This window comes from Apteryx mantelli, chromosome 3 (assembly GCF_036417845.1).
Source record: "Apteryx mantelli isolate bAptMan1 chromosome 3, bAptMan1.hap1, whole genome shotgun sequence".
NCBI lineage: Eukaryota > Metazoa > Chordata > Aves > Apterygiformes > Apterygidae > Apteryx > Apteryx mantelli.
This window is the reverse complement of record NC_089980.1, coordinates 108,981,275-108,999,841: the sequence shown is the minus strand read 5'-3', so window position 1 is coordinate 108,999,841 and position 18,567 is coordinate 108,981,275. Positions and strand designations below refer to the sequence as shown.

Here is an 18,567-nt window from a genome sequence, read left to right as displayed (position 1 = left end):
ATCCTACTCTCCAAAGTTCTGCCATATGTGACAGTGTTACCAGATACCAATGGGAGTTAAACACAGGACAGCAAAGCAGTATATTGAATGTGAGAATCTCCATCTTGGAAGAAAAAGCGAGGAACTTTTCTTCTTTCTCAGAAGAAAAGTGAGTTTATGTATCACAGCTACAGTCCTATTTCAGTAAAACACTTAAACGCAGGCCTACATTTGTCCCAATGAAACAACAAACATGTAAGTATAGTTTTGCATTTGGAGATATTCTTCAATATTGCCTTGAGTTCTGGACTGAACAGGATACTACCTCAAAGCATTTAAAGATCTTTTTATATCAGATATATCAAAGTCCTCTTAAAAACAATTGCTTTGTTTAAGAGGGATGGCTGAAGACCTGTGTTTCAGTACTCTGATATTCTCTGGTTTTACTGATCACTATCAATTCTTTTCTAAATACCTCAGTACTTCTGTAAGCCCTCTTTGACCATGACTGCATAAAATCAGTTTTACTGACATTGTTTTCCACAGTAACAATGAGTTAGTAAATACACATCAAAAAACCCTTTTCTGAATTTATCAGTAATTTCTTATCCATATTTATAAATGAACTTACCAATCACTAAGTCTCTACTCCAGTCTCCTTTGGCCACGATGCATATAAAAAATGGAGAAAGCCTGCTGATCCCAGCCAAAGGCATTTCTGCCCCACTCTCTCTTATGTTTTTCTTAGTCTATACACAATAACATGCAAAATCTCAAATTATACAGTGTATATATAATTAACAGAGTAAAATCTTCAACATCATATTTCTTTACCTATTTTTGATGGGTCTTTTCACAGTGCGTGTTCAGTTCAGCTGCCTAAATACAGGCATTTGGTGATATTTGACATACTCCAGGGTATCCTGCCTGGCCTCTAGTTGCTGATCTAGCTTGGATCTCCCTAACAACCTACACCATATCTGACAGCCTCATACAGTATCTCGGATACTTAAGGACACCTCAGATAGCACAAAATGCATATACTTGGGCAACCTGATTTAGCTCATATACATTTTAGAGCAGTACTAGATTCTTTTAAGTGCTAGCAATGCAGCCAGCACAGTAGGATCCCAAAGACTGGGATTTTGGATGCTAGTAAAATTTGAACATTCTTCACTGCCTAAAACTTATACTCTTAAGAGGAATACGTTGTTATAAGGTCAAATATATAAATAAACACTAAGTAACTGGAAATCTCCATTTCTGTCATATTCAGTTACCAGTATGTTCCAGTATTTCAGTCGCTTTTTACAAACTAGAAGTATTCTTTTTACTCTGCAACAGGGGTTCCTTTGATTTGTAACAGGAAAAGGTATTTCCAGCCACTGCAATATGGAGGGAAATCACATGTTCAGTGCTTATCACACGTCAGCAGCATACAAAGAATGCAGCTAACAGAGGCAGTGAACAGACGCAGCAGTTTGTGCAGCAGTTCGCGCAGAAGGGGGCACGAAGGTACCTTTGTTTCTGTTCCCTGTGGTGTACACTTCCTCAAGTACGGTTGTGACACGCCGCACAGCGCGTTCCCCAGTGGCTGTTGGAGTTGCTGTGTCAGAGGCTGGGACCCAGACTGACCCTCTGACAGTAGATGCAGCTCTACAGGTGTCAGGCTGCAGGGAGTGCTTGGGGCCTCTCTGGGAGGCCTGGGCTGGCAGTCAGCTCTCCTGCAGGAGGTGTGCTGCTGTTGATGAGTTGTGTCGTCAGGTAAGGGAGTTACAGGAGGAGGTCAGTAGGCTGCGCAGCATCCGAGAAGATGAGCAAGAGATAGACAGGGTATTCTCGGAGACTGTGCAGCTTCGGGAGTCCCAACCCCCCACAGCAGTGGAGTTGCCAGAGGGCTCTGTGCCGTGTGAAATGGTACATCATAACATTGTAGAATAAGGCTGGAAACTGGTCACTGCTCATGGGAGGAGAAAGGCTCCTACTCCTCCCGAAGACTTGCATTTGAAGAACAGGTTTAGTGCTCTCCATGGTGAGGAGGAGATGGGCATGGCTGCAAGGGAAGAACCTGGAACAACAGACCCTGCGCCTTGCTGGAATGCCCGGAAGAAGGGGTGGGTGATTGTTGTGGGGGACTCCCTGCTGCAGGGGACGGAGGCATCTATCTGCCAACCTGACCTCATGTCTAGAGAGGTTTGTGGCCTGCCAGGGGCTCACGTGAGAGACGTCATGGAAAGACTGCCAAGGCTTGTCCACGCTTCGGACTATTACCCACTGCTGCTCTTCCATGCGGGCGCTAATGACATCAAGGGCAAACTGGAGACCATCAAGCAGGATTTCAGAGCTCTGGGGATGGTGGTCAAGGGTCTGGGAGCCCAGGTCAACTTCTCCTCAATCCTGCAAGTGAGGGGGATGGATGAGAGGAGGAGGAGATGGACTTTCCAAGTTAACGACTGGCTGCGCCACTGGTGTTGGCAACAGGGTTTCGGTTTCTACGACCATGGGACCCTGTTTGAAGATCGACAACTGATGGGGAGAGATGGGATCCGCCTCACGAAGTGGGGCACACGGGTCTTTGCCAACAGGTTGGCCAACCTGGTAAGGAGGGCTTTAAACTAGGAAAGACGGGGGAAGGGGAGAGTTATAGTGCCAGGGTAGCTGGCAAAAGACAGCTCAAGTCGGGACGCCTCCAGCAGGTGAATGCAGCCAGGGAAGTGCGCATGGGATGTGGCTATGGAGGACCCTCTTGTACCCCTCCTGGGAAACCTGCATGCTCGATCACCTCGCTGAAATGCCTGTACACCAATGCACGCAGCATGGGGAACAAACAGGAAGAACTAGAGATCTGTGTGCGGTCGCAGGGCCATGATCTCATTGCCATTACAGAGACATGGTGGGATAGCTCGCATGCTGGAGTGCCGTCATCGACGGCTACGTGCTTTTTAGGAAAGACAGGCCAGGAAAGCGAGGTGGTGGAGTTGCTCTTTATGTGAGAGAGCAACTGGAATGTATTGAGCTGTGCCTAGGGGTGGATGAAGAGTGAGCTGAGAGCTTATGGGTAAGGATTAAAGGGCAGGCTAGCATGGGTGACACTGTTGTGGGTGTTTACTACAGGCCACCTGATCAGGAGGAGGAAGTCGATGAGGCCTTCTACAGACAGCTGGAAGTAGCCTCACGATCCCAGGCCCTGGTTCCCATGGGGGACTTCAACCACCCTGATATCTGCTGGAAAGACAACACAGCTAGGCACAAACAGTCCTGGAGGTTCCTGCAGAGCATTGGTGACAACTTCTTGACACAGGTGGTGGAGGAGCCAACAGGGAGAGGTGTGCTGCTGGACCTTGTACGAAGGACTGGTGGAAGATGTGAAGGTTGGGGGCAGCCTTGGCTGCAGTGACGATGAGATGGTGGAGTTCAGGATCCTGCGAGGAGGAGGCAGGGCACTAAGTAGGATCGCAACCCTGGACTTCAGGAGAGCAAACTTTGGCCTCTTCAGGGACCTGCTTGGAGGAATCCCATGGGTTAGGGCCCTAGAAGGAAGGGGGGTCCAAGAGAGCTGGTTAATATTCAAACATCACCTCCTCCAGGCTCAAGAGCGGTGCATCCCTATGAGTAGGAAGTCAAGCAAAGGAGGCAGGAGACCTGCATGGATGAGCAAGGAGCTCCTGGCAAAACTCAACCAGAAGAAGGAAGTATACAGAAAGTGGAAAGGGGGACAGGCCACTTGGGAGGAATATAGGAACGTTGTCAGAGTATGCAGGGATGCGACGAGGAAGGCTAAGGCCCATTTGGAATTAAATCTGGCAGGAAAGGTCAAGCACAGCAAGAAGGGCTTCTTCAAATACATCAGTAGCAAGAGGAAGACTAGGGAGAATGTGGGCCCTTTGCTGAATGGGGTGGGTGCCCTGGTGACGAAGGATGCAGAGAAGGCAGAGTTACTGAATGCCTTCTTTGCTTCAGTCTTTCCTGCTCAGGCCAGCCCTCAGGAACCCCAGAGCCTGGAGGCAAGAGAGAAAGTCTGGAGAAAGGAAGACTTTCCCTTGGTGGAGGAGGAGTGGGTCAGAGATCATTTCAGCAAACCTGACACCCACAAATCCATGGGCCCTGATGGGATGCACCCACGAGTGCTGAGGGAGCTGGCGGGCATTATTGCTAAGCCACTCTCCATCATCTTTGAAAGGTCATGGAGAACAGGAGAGGTGCCTGAAGACTGGAAGAAAGCCAATGTCACTCCAGTCTTCAAAAAGGGCAAGAAGGAGGACGCAGGGAACGACAGGCCAGTCAGCCTCACCTCCATCCCTGGAAAGGTGATGGAGCAGCTCATCCTGGAGGCCATCTCCAAGCATGTGGAGGAAAAGAAGGTGATCAGGAGTAGTCAGCATGGCTTCACCAAGGGGAGATCATGCTTAATGAACCCGATAGCCTTCTGTGATGGAATGACTGCCTGGGTAGATGAGGGGAGAGCAGTGGATGTTGTCTACCTTGACTTCAGCAAGGCTTTTGACACTGTCTTCCATAACATCCTTATAAGTAAGCTTAGGAAGTGTGGGCTAGATGAGTGGACAGTGAGGTGGATTGAGAACTGGCTGAATGGCAGAGCTCAGAGGGTTGTGATCAGTGGCGCAGAGTCTAGTTGGAGGCCTGTAGCTAGCAATGTCCCCCAGGGGTCAATACTGGGTCCCGTATTGCTCAGTTATTCATCAGTGACCTGGATGAAGGGACAGAGTGCACCCTCAGCACGTTTGCTGATGACACCAAACTGGGAGGAGTGGCTGATACCCCAGAAGGCTGTGCTGCCATTCAGAGAGACCTGGACAGGCTGGAGAGGTGGGCAGAGAGGAACCTCCTGAAGTTCCACAAAGGCAAGTGCAGGGTCCTGCACCTGGGGAGGAATAACCCCAGGCACCAGTACAGGTTGGGGGTTGACCTGCTGGAAAGCAGCTCTGTGGAGAAGGACCTGGGAGTGCTGCTGGACACCAAGTTAACCATGAGGCAGCAATGTGCCCTTGTGGCCAAGAAGGCCAATGGTCTCCTGGGGTGCATCAGGAAGAGTGTTGCCAGCAGGTCAAGGGAGGTGATTCTCCCCCTCTACTCAGCCCTGCTGAGGCCCCATCTGGAGTACTGTGTCCAGTTCTGGGCTCCCCAGTACAAGAGGGATGTGGCACTACTGGAGCAAGTCCAGCGAAGGGCTACAAAGATGATTAGGGGACTGGAGCATCTCTCCTATGAGGAAAGGCTGAGAGAGCTGGGCCTGTTCAGCCTGGAGAGGAGAGGACTGAGAGGGGATCTTATCAATGTATACAGATATCTAAAGGGAGGGTGTCAAGAGGATGGAGCCAGACTCTTTTCAGTGGTGCCCAGCAACAGGACGCGAGGCAACGGGCACAAACTGAAACACAGACAGTTCCATCTGAACATGAGGAAATACTTTTTCACTGTGAGGGTGACAGAGCCCTGGAACAGGTTGCCCAGAGAGGTTGTGGAGTCTCCTTCTCTGGAGATATTCAAAACCCGCCTGGACGCGATCCTGTGCAACGTGCTCTAGGTGACCCTGCTTGATCAGGGGGGTTGGACTAGATGATCTCCAGAGGTCCCTTCCAACCTCAGTGATTCTGTGATTCTGTAAAGCACGCTGGGCTTTCTGCAAGGGAACCTCACAGAAGAGGATAAAAACACAAGGAATGATGAAATTCCCCTGAATTCTTGGCACTGAGGAAAATATTTGGTCTCCTATCCTCAACAAACATGAATGCTCTCTCACACAAACATGTTCCAGTATTTCAGTTGCTTTTTACAAACTAGAAGTATTCTTTTTAAGTCAAAGCAATCTATTATTTATTAAAATTAGTCATAGAAAAATTTTCATGGACACTCACTGAGAAAATGTTCATATTTATTAGGCTAAATAATGAGCTCTGTTCCTTTCAAAATGTAGGTAAGCTGCTTTCACCATATGAGATTTTATAGCATCCCAATAACAACTGTAGAATTCACACACTATGCCAAACTAACACTTGTATAAAAGTTTATAAATGCTTACCAAAGGGGCAATTGCATTTGAAGCCATTTATGTCCTCTTCACAGGTTCCTCCATTCCAACAGGGTCTGTCTAGACACTCATTCATGGGAACAGAACATGTTTCTCCTAAAATTTTAGATTAAAAAAAAAGATAAATGTGTTGACCTGTTCAAATCACAGAGATATATTTGTAATGGAAAAGAACTATCTGATTGCCACAGTCTAAATGCTGACCTCACTGGCAAAGGTGCACTTACTAGAGTACACAGGGATACTGACAGATATCCTGTGTGTCATGAATTTTTCTGCTTCATTTGTTACAAGGGATTCTATTTTGACAGGCAATGTTTGAAGCATGGCAATCAGGAAATAGAAAGCTGTTCCTGTGAGTGTATGCATAATCCTGGAGCTTTCTTCCATTATACAAATTACTTTATTCGGGCAATTTTTGCTCAGTTGCGTCAACTATTTTCTTTCATTTCACTCACTGTCTCCTTTCAAAATGAATGCCAGAATATCATTGTATATGAAAATCGGGACTACAATAATTCACAGACAGTTATGTGTAACAGTAGATTTCAGTCCATGTGCTGTAGGAAGCTGATCGGTACAATGATATTGTATGTTCCTCCTTCTCCATGTATTATAAAGGAAAATAATCAAAATACTGAAGAATATTTAATGAGGCAAGACACTGAGGAGAGGTAATGAAGTAACTGAAAGCAAAAGCAGGAAGTATAATTAAATGTAGATTTGTAATCTACAACAGGGGTTCCTTTGATTTGTAACAGGAAAAGGTATTTCCAGCCACTGCAATATGGAGGGAAATCATATGTTCAGTGCTTATCACACGTCAGCTGCACACAAAGCACGCTGGGCTTTCTGCAAGGGAACCTCACAGAAGAGGATAAAAACACAAGGAATGCTGAAATTCCCCTGAATTCTTGGCACTAAGGAAAATATTTGGTCTCCTATCCTCAACAAACATGAACGCTCTCTCACACAAACATGTGAATCATGTGAGTCAGCTCTTTAAACCCGTATTTTGCAGATCTACTAGGGAAAAAAAAAGCCTTCATCAGGGAAGCACATCGTTTCCATAGCAGCACGGAGGTGCTCGTCCCCATTTAAATTTATTGGCAGAATGACTTCTATGACGGTTTTTTCCTACCTCTAAATATTCTCTACGTTTTCTATAAGATTTTGAGAAAACAAAAGGAGAAAAAAAGGGAGACACAAGCAGAATCCAAGAAGAGCTCAGATAATTCACAGAATCACAGAAACACAGAATCACAGAATGGTTGGGCTGGAAAGGATCTCTAGAGATCATCTAGTCCAACCCCCCTGATCAAGCAGGGTCACCTGGAGCACCTGACTCAGGATCGTGTCCAGACAGCTTTTTAATATCGCCAAGGATGGAGGCTCTACAGCATCTCTGGGTAACCTGTTCCACTGCTCAGTCACCCTCACAGGAAAAAAGCTTTTCCCTCATGTTCAGGCAGAAATTCCTGTGTTTCAGTTTGTGCCCGTTGCCTCGCGTCCTGTCACTGGGCACCACTGAAAAGAGTCTGGCTCCATCCTCTTGACACCCTCCCTTCAGATATTTGTATACATTGATAAGATCCCCCCTCAGCCTTCTCTTCTCCAGGCTGAACAGGCCCAGCTCACTCAGCCTTTCCTCATAGGAGAGATGCTCCAGTCCCCTAATCATCTTTGTAGCCCTTCGCTGGACTTGCTCCAGTAGTGCCACATCCCTCTTGTACTGGGGAGCCCAGAACTGGACACAGTACTCCAGATGGGGCCTCAGCAGGGCTGAGTAGAGGGGGAGAATCACCTCCCTTGACCTGCTGGCAACACTCTTCCTGATGCACCCCAGGAGACCATTGGCCTTCTTGGCCACAAGGGCACATTGCTGCCTCATGGTTAACTTGGTGTCCAGCAGCACTCCCAGGTCCTTCTCCACAGAGCTGCTTTCCAGCAGGTCAACCCCCAACCTGTACTGGTGCCTGGGGTTATTCCTCCCCAGGTGCAGGACCCTGCACTTGCCTTTGTGGAACTTCAGGAGGTTCCTCTCTGCCCACCTCTCCAGCCTGTCCAGGTCTCTCTGAATGGCAGCACAGCCTTCTGGGGTATCAGCCACTCCTCCCAGTTTGGTGTCATCAGCAAACGTGCTGAGGGTGCACTCTGTCCCTTCATCCAGGTCACTGATGAATAACTGAGCAATACGGGACCCAGTATTGACCCCTGGGGGACACTGCTAGCTACAGGCCTCCAACTAGACTCTGCGCCACTGATCACAACCCTCTGAGCTCTGCCATTCAGCCAGTTCTCAATCCACCTCACTGTCCACTCATCTAGCCCACACTTCCTAAGCTTACTTATAAGGATGTTATGGAAGACAGTGTCAAAAGCCTTGCTGAAGTCAAGGTAGACAACATCCACTGCTCTCCCCTCATCTACCCAGGCAGTCATTCCATCACAGAAGGCTATCGGGTTCATTAAGCATGATCTCCCCTTGGTGAAGCCATGCTGACTACTCCTGATCACCTTCTTTTCCTCCACATGCTTGGAGATGGCCTCCAGGATGAGCTGCTCCATCACCTTTCCAGGGATGGAGGTGAGGCTGACTGGCCTGTCGTTCCCTGCGTCCTCCTTCTTGCCCTTTTTGAAGACTGGAGTGATGTTGGCTTTCTTCCAGTCCTCAGGCACCTCTCCTGTTCTCCATGACCTTTCAAAGATGATGGACAGTGGCCTAGCAATAACGTCCACCAACTCCCACAGCACTCGTGGGTGCATCCCATCAGGGCCCATGGATTTGTGGGTGTCAAGTTTGCTTAAATGATCTCTAACCTGATCTTCCTCCACCAAGGGAAAGTCTCCCTTTCTTCAGACTTTCTCCCTGGTCTCTAGGGTCTGGGGTTTCTGAGGGCTGGTCTTAGCAGTAAAGACTGAAGCAAAGAAGGCATTCAGTATCTCTGCCTTCTCTGTATCCTTCGTCACCAGGGCACCCGCCCCATTCAGTAGTGGTCCCACATTTTCCCTCGTCTTCCTTTTGTTACTGAGGTAAAGAAGCCCTTCTTGCTGTCCTTGACATCCCTTGCCAGATTCAACTCCACATGGGCCTTGGCCTTCCTAGTCACATCCCTGCATACCCGGATGCTGTTCCTATATTCCTCCCAAGTGGCCTGTCGCTGCTTCCACCTTCTGTGCACTTCCTTCTTCTGGTTGAGTTTTGCCAGGAGCTCCTTGCTCATCCATGCAGGTCTCCTGACACCTTTACTTGACTTCCGGCTCATAGGGATGCTCTGATCTTGAGGCTGGAAGAAGTGATCCTTGAATATTAACCAGCCCTCTTGGACCCCCCTTCCTTCTAGGGCCCTATCATCCCATGGTATTCTTCCAAGAAGATCCCTGAAGAGGCCAAAGTTTTCCCTCCTGAAGTCCAGGCTTGTGATCATACTTTTTGCTCTGCTTCCTCCTCACAGGATTCCGAACTCCACCATCTCATCGTCACTGCAGCCAATGCTGCCCCTGACCTTCACATCTCCAACCAGCCTTGTTTGTTAGTATAAGGTCCAGCAGCGCACCTCTCTCATTGGCCCTTCCATCATTTGAGTCAGAAAGTTATCATCAGTGCTCTCCAGGAGCTTCCTGGATTGCTTGTGCCTTGCTGTGTTGTTCCTCCAGCAGATATCAGGATGGTTGAAGTCCCCCATGAGAACCAGGGCCTGTGATCCTGAGGCTACTTCCAGCTGTCTGTAGAAGGCCTTGTCTACTTCCTGTTCCTGACCAGGTGGTCTGTAGCAAACACCCACAACAGTGTCACCCATGTTAGTCTGCCCTTTAATCCCTACCCATAAGCTCTCAACCCGCTCATCATCCACCCCTCAGCAGTGCTCCATATATTCTAGTTGCTCTCTCACATAAAGGCTGACTCCCCCACCTCGCCTTCCTGGTCTGTCCTTCCTAATTCAGAGAGTTAAACAGTTTTCTGCTAGGAGCGGCTGCTGAGTGCTGTTAGATACTGCAGAGTGTGGTGTGGCACCTGTCAGGAATAGAGACATTCAGGATTGGCCATAATACAAATCCTTATTTAAGTTCTTTTAACTTTTGTGAAGATTCTTTGAAGTGCTGATAAGGTACTGTGTGCAACCTTTCTGACCTAATTCTATTATTTTGCTTTCCTCTTGTTTTCTATTTCAGACCCATTCCCATAATTAAGTTCCACACTATGGTAGATCTCCTTACAGAATTTAGGTTTTGAGAAAGATAAATGGAAATACATTTCATCTGTTCCCTTCTTCTGCATAGACAAGTGGAGTAGCACAGTGTTTCCTCTAGAAGTTGGCTGGCCACAAGCATTGGGAATGCTGCAACATGTGCAAGAAAAGCTATTTGAAATGGATTCTTTCATCTTCCTTAAGTTGTGGTATACTTCTAATAGATAAGTGGTTGAAATAAAACAAATGCACTTCTGAGAGAAATAATGGAATGAGTGCATTCTCATTTACTGATGATACCTGAAATATGTGAACTTCCTGTTGTCTTTAACTAATGAAGGTAGCTGTTTTCCTCAAGAATCTAAGGCAGCAAGAGTACCTACCTGAACTGCATAGTAGCATAATGTGAAGACACTGCTGTAACAGGTGTAATTACAATTTCTTCCAAAATATGGACTATTCTCATCCATCTCTTTTAATTCACTTCTTTTTTGGAATGGGAAATTCAGGGTAGGATTCAGCAGGAAAATGTGTCAACTAAATGTAGGCTTCTGAATATAGGTCTCTATTTCTAAGCTAGGCATTTAAGGTGAAAGTCAGTTCCCTAAATATTGGTACCTAATGCCACATAGGATATCCTGTCTTCAAGCTCAAGAAAATAGTCCTCAGGGAATGAAGCGGACATTACACAGAGACAGTCACAACAGTTTTATACCAGTAGCATAAATTGGCCATTCAGGCTGGCAATCCTGATGGGAAGGTAGGGCATAACAGAAAAGAACAGACAGATGAACTTTGGAGTACTTCCAAAAAAAAAAAAAAAAAGTGGGGGGTGGGGAGGAACCCTCTGAGGATGATAAAATAATGAAGCCTAGAGAAATTTAGGACATGAGCTGAACACTGGAGCTTTAGCTGTGTTGAGCAGTAGTGACAAAATCTGATTGTGTGTAGAAAAGGTGAGAAAGAGTCAAAGCCATTCTCAGGTTACAAGTCTGAGTGATGGGAGGCATAATGAGTCTGTCACTATGACAAAGGATGCAGAAAAAGAGAATTTGTTTTGCATCTTCATTTGGAAAACTCAGATCTTTTTATAACATATAGCTAAGAAATGCTCACCAACGGTATCAGAAACTTAATTTCATTTCTAATATCATACCACTAAACCCCATTACTTTAAGACTTTCAGGAGTACAGTTTTCTTAATGTGTCAATGTACACTGCAGTGTTCCACAGATTAAAACATTTAGTCCCAATTTAGATATTTAATCCCAAATGTAAATGTCTGAATTAATGCTATAAAGTAGAGGCACTGCATATTTAAACACATGTATGTTTTAAACACTACATTGTACATGACAATCTGGTTTCAGGTATTCTGCTTTCATGTATCTGTGGACACACTGCATGTGTGTGAATCCCATTCCTCATTTAGAAAAATAAGGAAAAAAAAAATACCCTGCTCTGATTACAATGGTGCTGATTTTATGCCTGGAGGCTGTTATTGCAGCTAAATTACTTCATTTGGCTAAGAAGCAATTACATGCCACTCAGCCTCATCTGAGTTATCAAGCATTGAGAATACCTTTCTTATAACTGATGAAAATATTTGCAAAAACCACTGACTGACTTACAAGTTGTGCTAGCTAAGTACTTGCAGAATTATTTTAAAAAATTAAACTTTCTGAAGTATTTCATTTGAAAATATTCTTAACGCATTTTATACAAATAGTTTGTTATGACAGATTTTTTTTCCAGAGAAACTAGCAAATTTTTTTGACAGATACAGCTAAGACTAGTTTCTATTACTCTCTATTACCATTCCTCCAAAATCACTTTTGTTTTCCTTCTAATTCTGCTATCTAGCCACTGAAATATATACTATTTGCAAATATGAAAAACATGATACTTTTCATCTGAAAATTACCAATGAAGTTTTGGTAATTCTATACATCTCAGAAGATGCGGGGGGAACAGCATTTTCTTCCTTTATGTGAATCATGTTATACCTTGGAAAAACCTTCATGTTTAGTGCAATTTCTGTCAATCAAATGGACATCTGGTGAAAATAAAGGTAACTGCCTTCTGTGTATTGTAGACAATAAGTGGTTCTTCTGGTTAAATGCTGTAACAAGGAGTAGTTCTAAGATGGTGCATATGCTTGTGAGGGAAGTTTAAGAATTTATGTCCTCATGGTAAAAGGCAATACATGGACACTAATTTTTAAATATTTCAGAGAAAATCAGAGTATCTATGAAGTTACTGTGAGACAACAATACTTCATGAGAGCCAGGAAATAGGCTAGAAAAGCTGGACACAGAGCGCAGCCATTATTTTTCTAGTATGCAGCTAATCTCAACCACACATTTGAAAAGGATGATGAAAGCCTCCTTTGAATATCAGATACAAATAACTAATTGGCTACAAATTACTTTCAACATCAAAGTATGTTAATACAAATATTTTCTGGTTCACACTTTTAATGTTAACATTAATGTAACACATCTGAATATAATTAATAGCAGAACATAATGGAGTTATTCAATAAATCATAGTTTAGGGTCTAAATTCCTAAACAATTTACAGGGTTCAAGTCATCATGTTCTGAACTACAAGCAGTATGTTAAAACTGATCATGAACTGATCCTACTTCCATTAACTCTACAGTGTATTTTATCACATATAAAAAGGCAGTGTTCTTAAAATATAGAGCAAATAATTCTTGCTGCTTAGGAAAGTCTGTCAGTCTTGCAAATCAAATGTCCTGATGCTTAAAAACAACTTTTTCTACAGCCACACTGATGACACAGAAGGGACACCTTATTCTGCAGAAGCCCTAAAAGCTTGCAAAGAGAAATACAGTAAAGCCCCGGAGTAGTAGTATATGCTAAAAAACCCCTCTAGTCCTCCATCAGCATTACTGATGTAACTTTATGTGTTTAAAAAATTCGTGCTATTTTAAGAAAAGGAGACATTCTCAACTTCTCAGATAAATATAACTGGAGATCACTGCACAGAAATATTCCTTTTAATAAATATAATGGATGAAGCCTCACTGAATATTCTTTCACTTCAGAAATACCACCAACTCTGTAAGATCCTGAGGTTAGAAGCTTGCAACTTTCAGTAGTTCAAGCTCTGGATATTTTATTTCTGCTGACAGAAGAGCTTAATCTCACATATTATATGAACTAATGGAACTATTTTTAGATATTGTAAAATGTCCTGAAGACTGATCTTTGTTTTGATATCAGAATAAGGTTACTTTCATATCATTCTCACATTAGATATTCAGAAGTTAGAATAAAAGAGGGAGTGATTAGAAAGCTTATTTTCCAACGTAATACGGGTTATGTGTAAATATCCATATTTTAATGACATCATTTTTTTAAATTGCCACCCCTACTTTTAACATCTCTGTCAAGAGTTGTAAAACACATCATAGAAAAATTTTTTTTTAAAGTTTCATTTTCATACTGTTTATATCAATTATTTTATAGGCATCATGGGACATCAAGTTGGACAATAAAATGGCAGAGAGAATGCACAATTTTAAAAATATGTATGTGTAAGAATTTTTTGTTTTTACTAGAACCCGAGTACAACTAGGTACCCAAAACAGAGACAATATATTTGAAGCTGGTGTTATAACAATTCTGCCTTACAGTCCATCATTCTGTAATGTATGTGTAAACATAAAGCATTGAAGTCATATATCAGAGAATAAATAGTGTAAATTTGTTATCTTCTAAACAACAGTTATGATGTTAGATAAGAAAGGTGTCAGCTTGCATAACATTTCTGCTTTACAGAAAATGAAGTTATAAAAAAGCAAGACAGTCTGGGTGAGGCCTTAAATTGAACTGAAATCACACATTCTAAACTTTGTTGTTCTGCACACCTGGTAATTTCTTTCTTGTTTTAAAGGCCTTTTCTGTGTAAGAAATTGCAATAATTAAAAACCCAAAGCAATTTCCATTTTTATTTACTTACTTTATACAGTGTAAACCTTTCTGTGAACACTTACTCCAGATTAAAAGTGGTTGATTTCATGTTGGCTTACACCATTTCCCACTAGCTTAGCTCTCTGAAAGAGTTTAAGATCAAAGACAGTCCATGGCTCTTCAGCTATGAGCTGTTTGCAAGCAGCCCAGCTCCTCTCTCTCTGTGGGATTACATTAGAGACCTGATGGGGGGCTGCGTTGGCATAGGGTGCCCTGGATAGTCAGAGCCTCCCCTAGCAAAAAGGCAAGGCAGCAGCCCCTGCTAAGGCTGCTGCCCCTTGCCGCACGCCCAGCCCAGCCCCATGCCATCGTGGAGATGTGGGAGAGAACAAGCGCTGCTCTTCCAGGCTAGCCTTGCCCCATTGCAACAAGAACCGTATAAATGGAAATGGAAGCAGGCATTTCAAACACAGAGAGGATACGTGCACAAAACCACTGAACCCAGCTGCCTTCCTTTATGCAGTAGAAACGTTTTTAACATATGGAATAGACCACCTTGCCAAAGGATAGCCAAAGGACTACTGAGGTATCACTGCCTGATTGGCATAGCATCTAGGTATCTTTGTCCTGCTACACTGGGGCAGTATTTAAACCTGCCAGCTGGCAGTTGTCACTTGCATTGGTTCTCAGCACGGGTGAGTGGTTTCACTTCAGATCAGGATCCACTACTCTTACAGGTCCTTAAAGGGTCATTACGCCCTATTCTTACGATGGTACTATATGAAACATCTATGAGAAACAATGTTGGCATTGTTATTACAGAGTGGGTGCAAGGATATACTGTTCCCTTCCATTACAGTAGTGTGAAACTATTTAAATAACATTCAAACAATTTAAACAGAATTAACTACTTATTGAAAGTACAGACACTTAATTGCTTCATCAGATATATTCCAAATGGTAGGTGGACTCTACAGATGTGTTTGCGGAATAAAAAAGAAAAAACGAAGTACAGAAATTTAGAATAATATAATGATATTAAAAATGTCCATATACTAGTTTCCCCTTTTGGAGAAAAAGAGAGAAAAGTGAAGAGCAATGCTTATAAAATAGATTAATTATGTAACTTAAAAGCTGGTGAAGAGTCTTAATACTCTTATTCATTGCTGACGTGTAAAGCCATGATGGATCAGTATCCTATGTGAGATATGGTACAAACTCAGAAGTAAAAGATTTTCCAGGGCTTATTATACAGACAATCAATATCATACAGATACAAACCCACAAGAGAAAACAATGAGGCCATACTGCTTATCTACTGAGAGTGCTCAGCAGCTGCCTTCACATTTTTGTAAGCATCTAAACAAACAAGAGTTTGAATGAAGGATGTGTTTGGATAAAGACAACCTTTTTTCAAATACTTCCAAGAAGAACTTCTCAACCATGAAAGGAAGCACAGTGATATCTGTTTAGAAATACAATTCATGAATCATGAAAGCTGGAATTGTTTGATGCTAAACACTGATTTTCTGAGATGGAGTAAAACAAAGATTTGTAAGAAGGGATAGGCTGGGAATGATTTTGAAAATGAGCAGAATTATGTTTTAAGAACTGGGCCAGGAGAAGGCATTATAGAGGGATGTTACAGGATCAAAATGATGGAATAGATAAAGATTTTTTTTAACAAAATTTCTCAATCTTTCCTGGTCATACTGCAAACTTGCAAGTTCGGCATAGGCCAAATTCTATTGTAAGCAGTGGAAAGTACTCTTGACATTACAAAATGTCTCCAAATGAAACTCTCCCTCACAACCATAGTTTAGAATTCAAAGATATCATTTTCACACAAAAGATTTTGAAAAGACTGTGATATACAAAGCTACAAAATATTTACTTTTAATATGAAGACGTCTAAGCTTTGGATTTTTATTAACTTGTTTTTTCCAAAGAAGATCACACTATTCATGTTGACAAATCCCTTTACAGTGCCTAAGGGTTCCCTAGCTAACAGAATGGAAAGCATTTGAGAAATGCTGATAGACATCAGATCAAATCAATCACCTAGACAGAGGAGACAGCTATAAGCTGTCTATGTAGAAATTTGCTTCTGAAATAAAAACTGTCTGTAATGCAATTTCAAAGAGTACCCAGGGATTCATTTATTAGCAGGAGAGAAAACAAGTTGGTGGCTGGGAATTCATGGCTTATTTGCAGCTCTATGAATCCTAATACACAAAGTATGATAGTTCCCCAAAGACTTACAAAGTCCTCAGAAATGACAGCTTTGGTTTTACTCTTCAGTTTATTTACTATCACCTTTGATAATTCATCTTAAAGTGAATTGAGTACTTACGAAGAAAAATGAAGTATATGTGGATATGTAAAGGGTTGAAATAAGTGATATAACAAAAATGAAGTGTGCCTTTCTAAAATTACACTGAGTTACTCTTCATTGATTCATAATGTGCAGTTATGATTGAACTTCAAACCTGTTCTCTATTGGAAAATATCCCAGAATCAGTAACCACTAGAGACCACACCAAAATGGAATCGCTAGGGGAGTGGCAACTTTTTGTAAGTCCCAACACTCTTTTATTAATTGTTTTTTACTCTCTGAAAATACAGAATTAAGTACATTTGGTACCCGCAGTAATGAGTTATAATAATACAACATGAATAATATTGTGAAATTACTTTTTACTTTTAATTTGTTTCATGGGAATGCTACAACATGATACCTCACTGGGCAATAAAATAAAAACTACTCTCCAGTGATACATCATTTATGTAAGCAAGTCCTCATGTTTCAGCAAAGTACCAAATCAGTGTTTAAGTTTCAGCACTGTAAGGAAAATATATTAGCTTGGATTCTGAACACTTCTCTGAATTGGAGCAAGAGTCCTCAGCAACTTGGAAGAGTAAGTTGTAAATTAATAATCAAAAACTTTAAATAGCAGTTATTCAGATGATATTGTGAATACTATACTGTCTATTTTTATCATGGTTTGTTAGTGGTAGCATACCACACTGACTATCAAGAAAGATTAAGAAGCATTCAAAGCATTATGACTTGTGCTCGATAATATAGGTTAAAGGCTCAGAATGCAACAGTTTAGTACCACCAAGAAACCTGAAACCAAGATGATTTCCCTCCCACACAAAGCCTGAGCATCAGGGTGTTCACACAAAACAGAGAATTGGGGCAAAAAGGAATCACATAATCAGACTGTGTGGGGTTCACCTAACCCAGTGTAGAAATCTACGTGCAATCTCATCCTAGAGCAGATGTCTAAAACAGGTAGGAGGCATTATGCTCTAGAAGTACTTGCCTAGCTCCACTGACTAGAAGGAGAGTCTGAAAAACTAACTCATATGTAGAGGTTTATATTCTATACAAACAGGGGGACCACACTGTTGATGTCACTCCTCCTCATGTTCAGATTTTCCTGTTCTGTAACAAAACCTTCACTCTCATCAGTAGATACTGAATTCCTAAGTACAGCTAAGTCCATGATACCCAGTACCGCATAGAAGTGAAATTAAAATACTTCTGTTGTGTTTTGCGCCTTGATCAATTTTTTATTATTAAGAATATCAAAGTTCCTGCTCAGAATTGTTGAGGAAGTGGAGGGTCAAGTGAGGAACAATTAGGAGACATATCTAAGAATTTCCACGCTATTTTAGTTAAAAGTCGTCTTGCAAGTCACACAAACATGCATATATACATATTATACACACACACACACGCACATATATACATATACGCACATATAATTACTATGAAAAGACCATATAAACATTACTGAGATAAAATTGGACAATCACATACGTAGTACAAGACACTTCAAAAGTTAAAACTTACCTTTGAACCCTGCAGCACAATGACATGAGAAATGGCCAATTAAATTCACACAGGTGGCTCCATTTCTGCATGGCAAACTTGAGCATTCATTAATTTCGACTTCACAGAAGGGTCCTTCATATCCAAGCATACAGCGACAGCTGTAATTATTCAAGTGGTCCTGGCAGACACCATACTCAGAACACTGGTTTCCAATGCAGTTGTCTATATCAAGTTCACAAAATGTGCCAGTGTAACCAATGGGACATATGCATCTGTTGTTGAAAAGAGCAAATTACAAAAGCAATTTTCAATATATATCATAGCAGTGACCAAGGTCAATAATGTCTAACTGTGTTAGCAATATTTTTACTTTGAGTTAGTCACAAATGGATTGCAATTTTTTCTTTTCTTTTGATTGTACACCAAAGAAGTTTGGTTCATACAGACTGCTTGCAATAATTAAATGAAACTGCACGATAATCAAAATCATAGCTGTTTAGACGGGACAAACTAGGCGAGTGATACAGCTTTTAAAAGCAAACTTCCAATGACAATATTCAAATA

At 42.4% G+C, this 18,567-nt stretch overlaps 1 protein-coding gene across 1 annotated transcript in view; it reads right to left on the bottom strand.

Moving 5' to 3' along the window:
- Positions 1-18,567, bottom strand: part of EYS (eyes shut homolog) — a 956,188-nt gene that overhangs the window by 799,147 nt on the left and 138,474 nt on the right. The window contains exons 10-11 of the mRNA XM_067294141.1: positions 18,022-18,275; positions 6,020-6,124 (exon numbers count right to left, since the gene is read on the bottom strand). Coding sequence (XP_067150242.1) covers positions 6,020-6,124; positions 18,022-18,275 — 359 coding nt within the window. The remainder of the gene's footprint in view (positions 1-6,019; positions 6,125-18,021; positions 18,276-18,567) is intronic.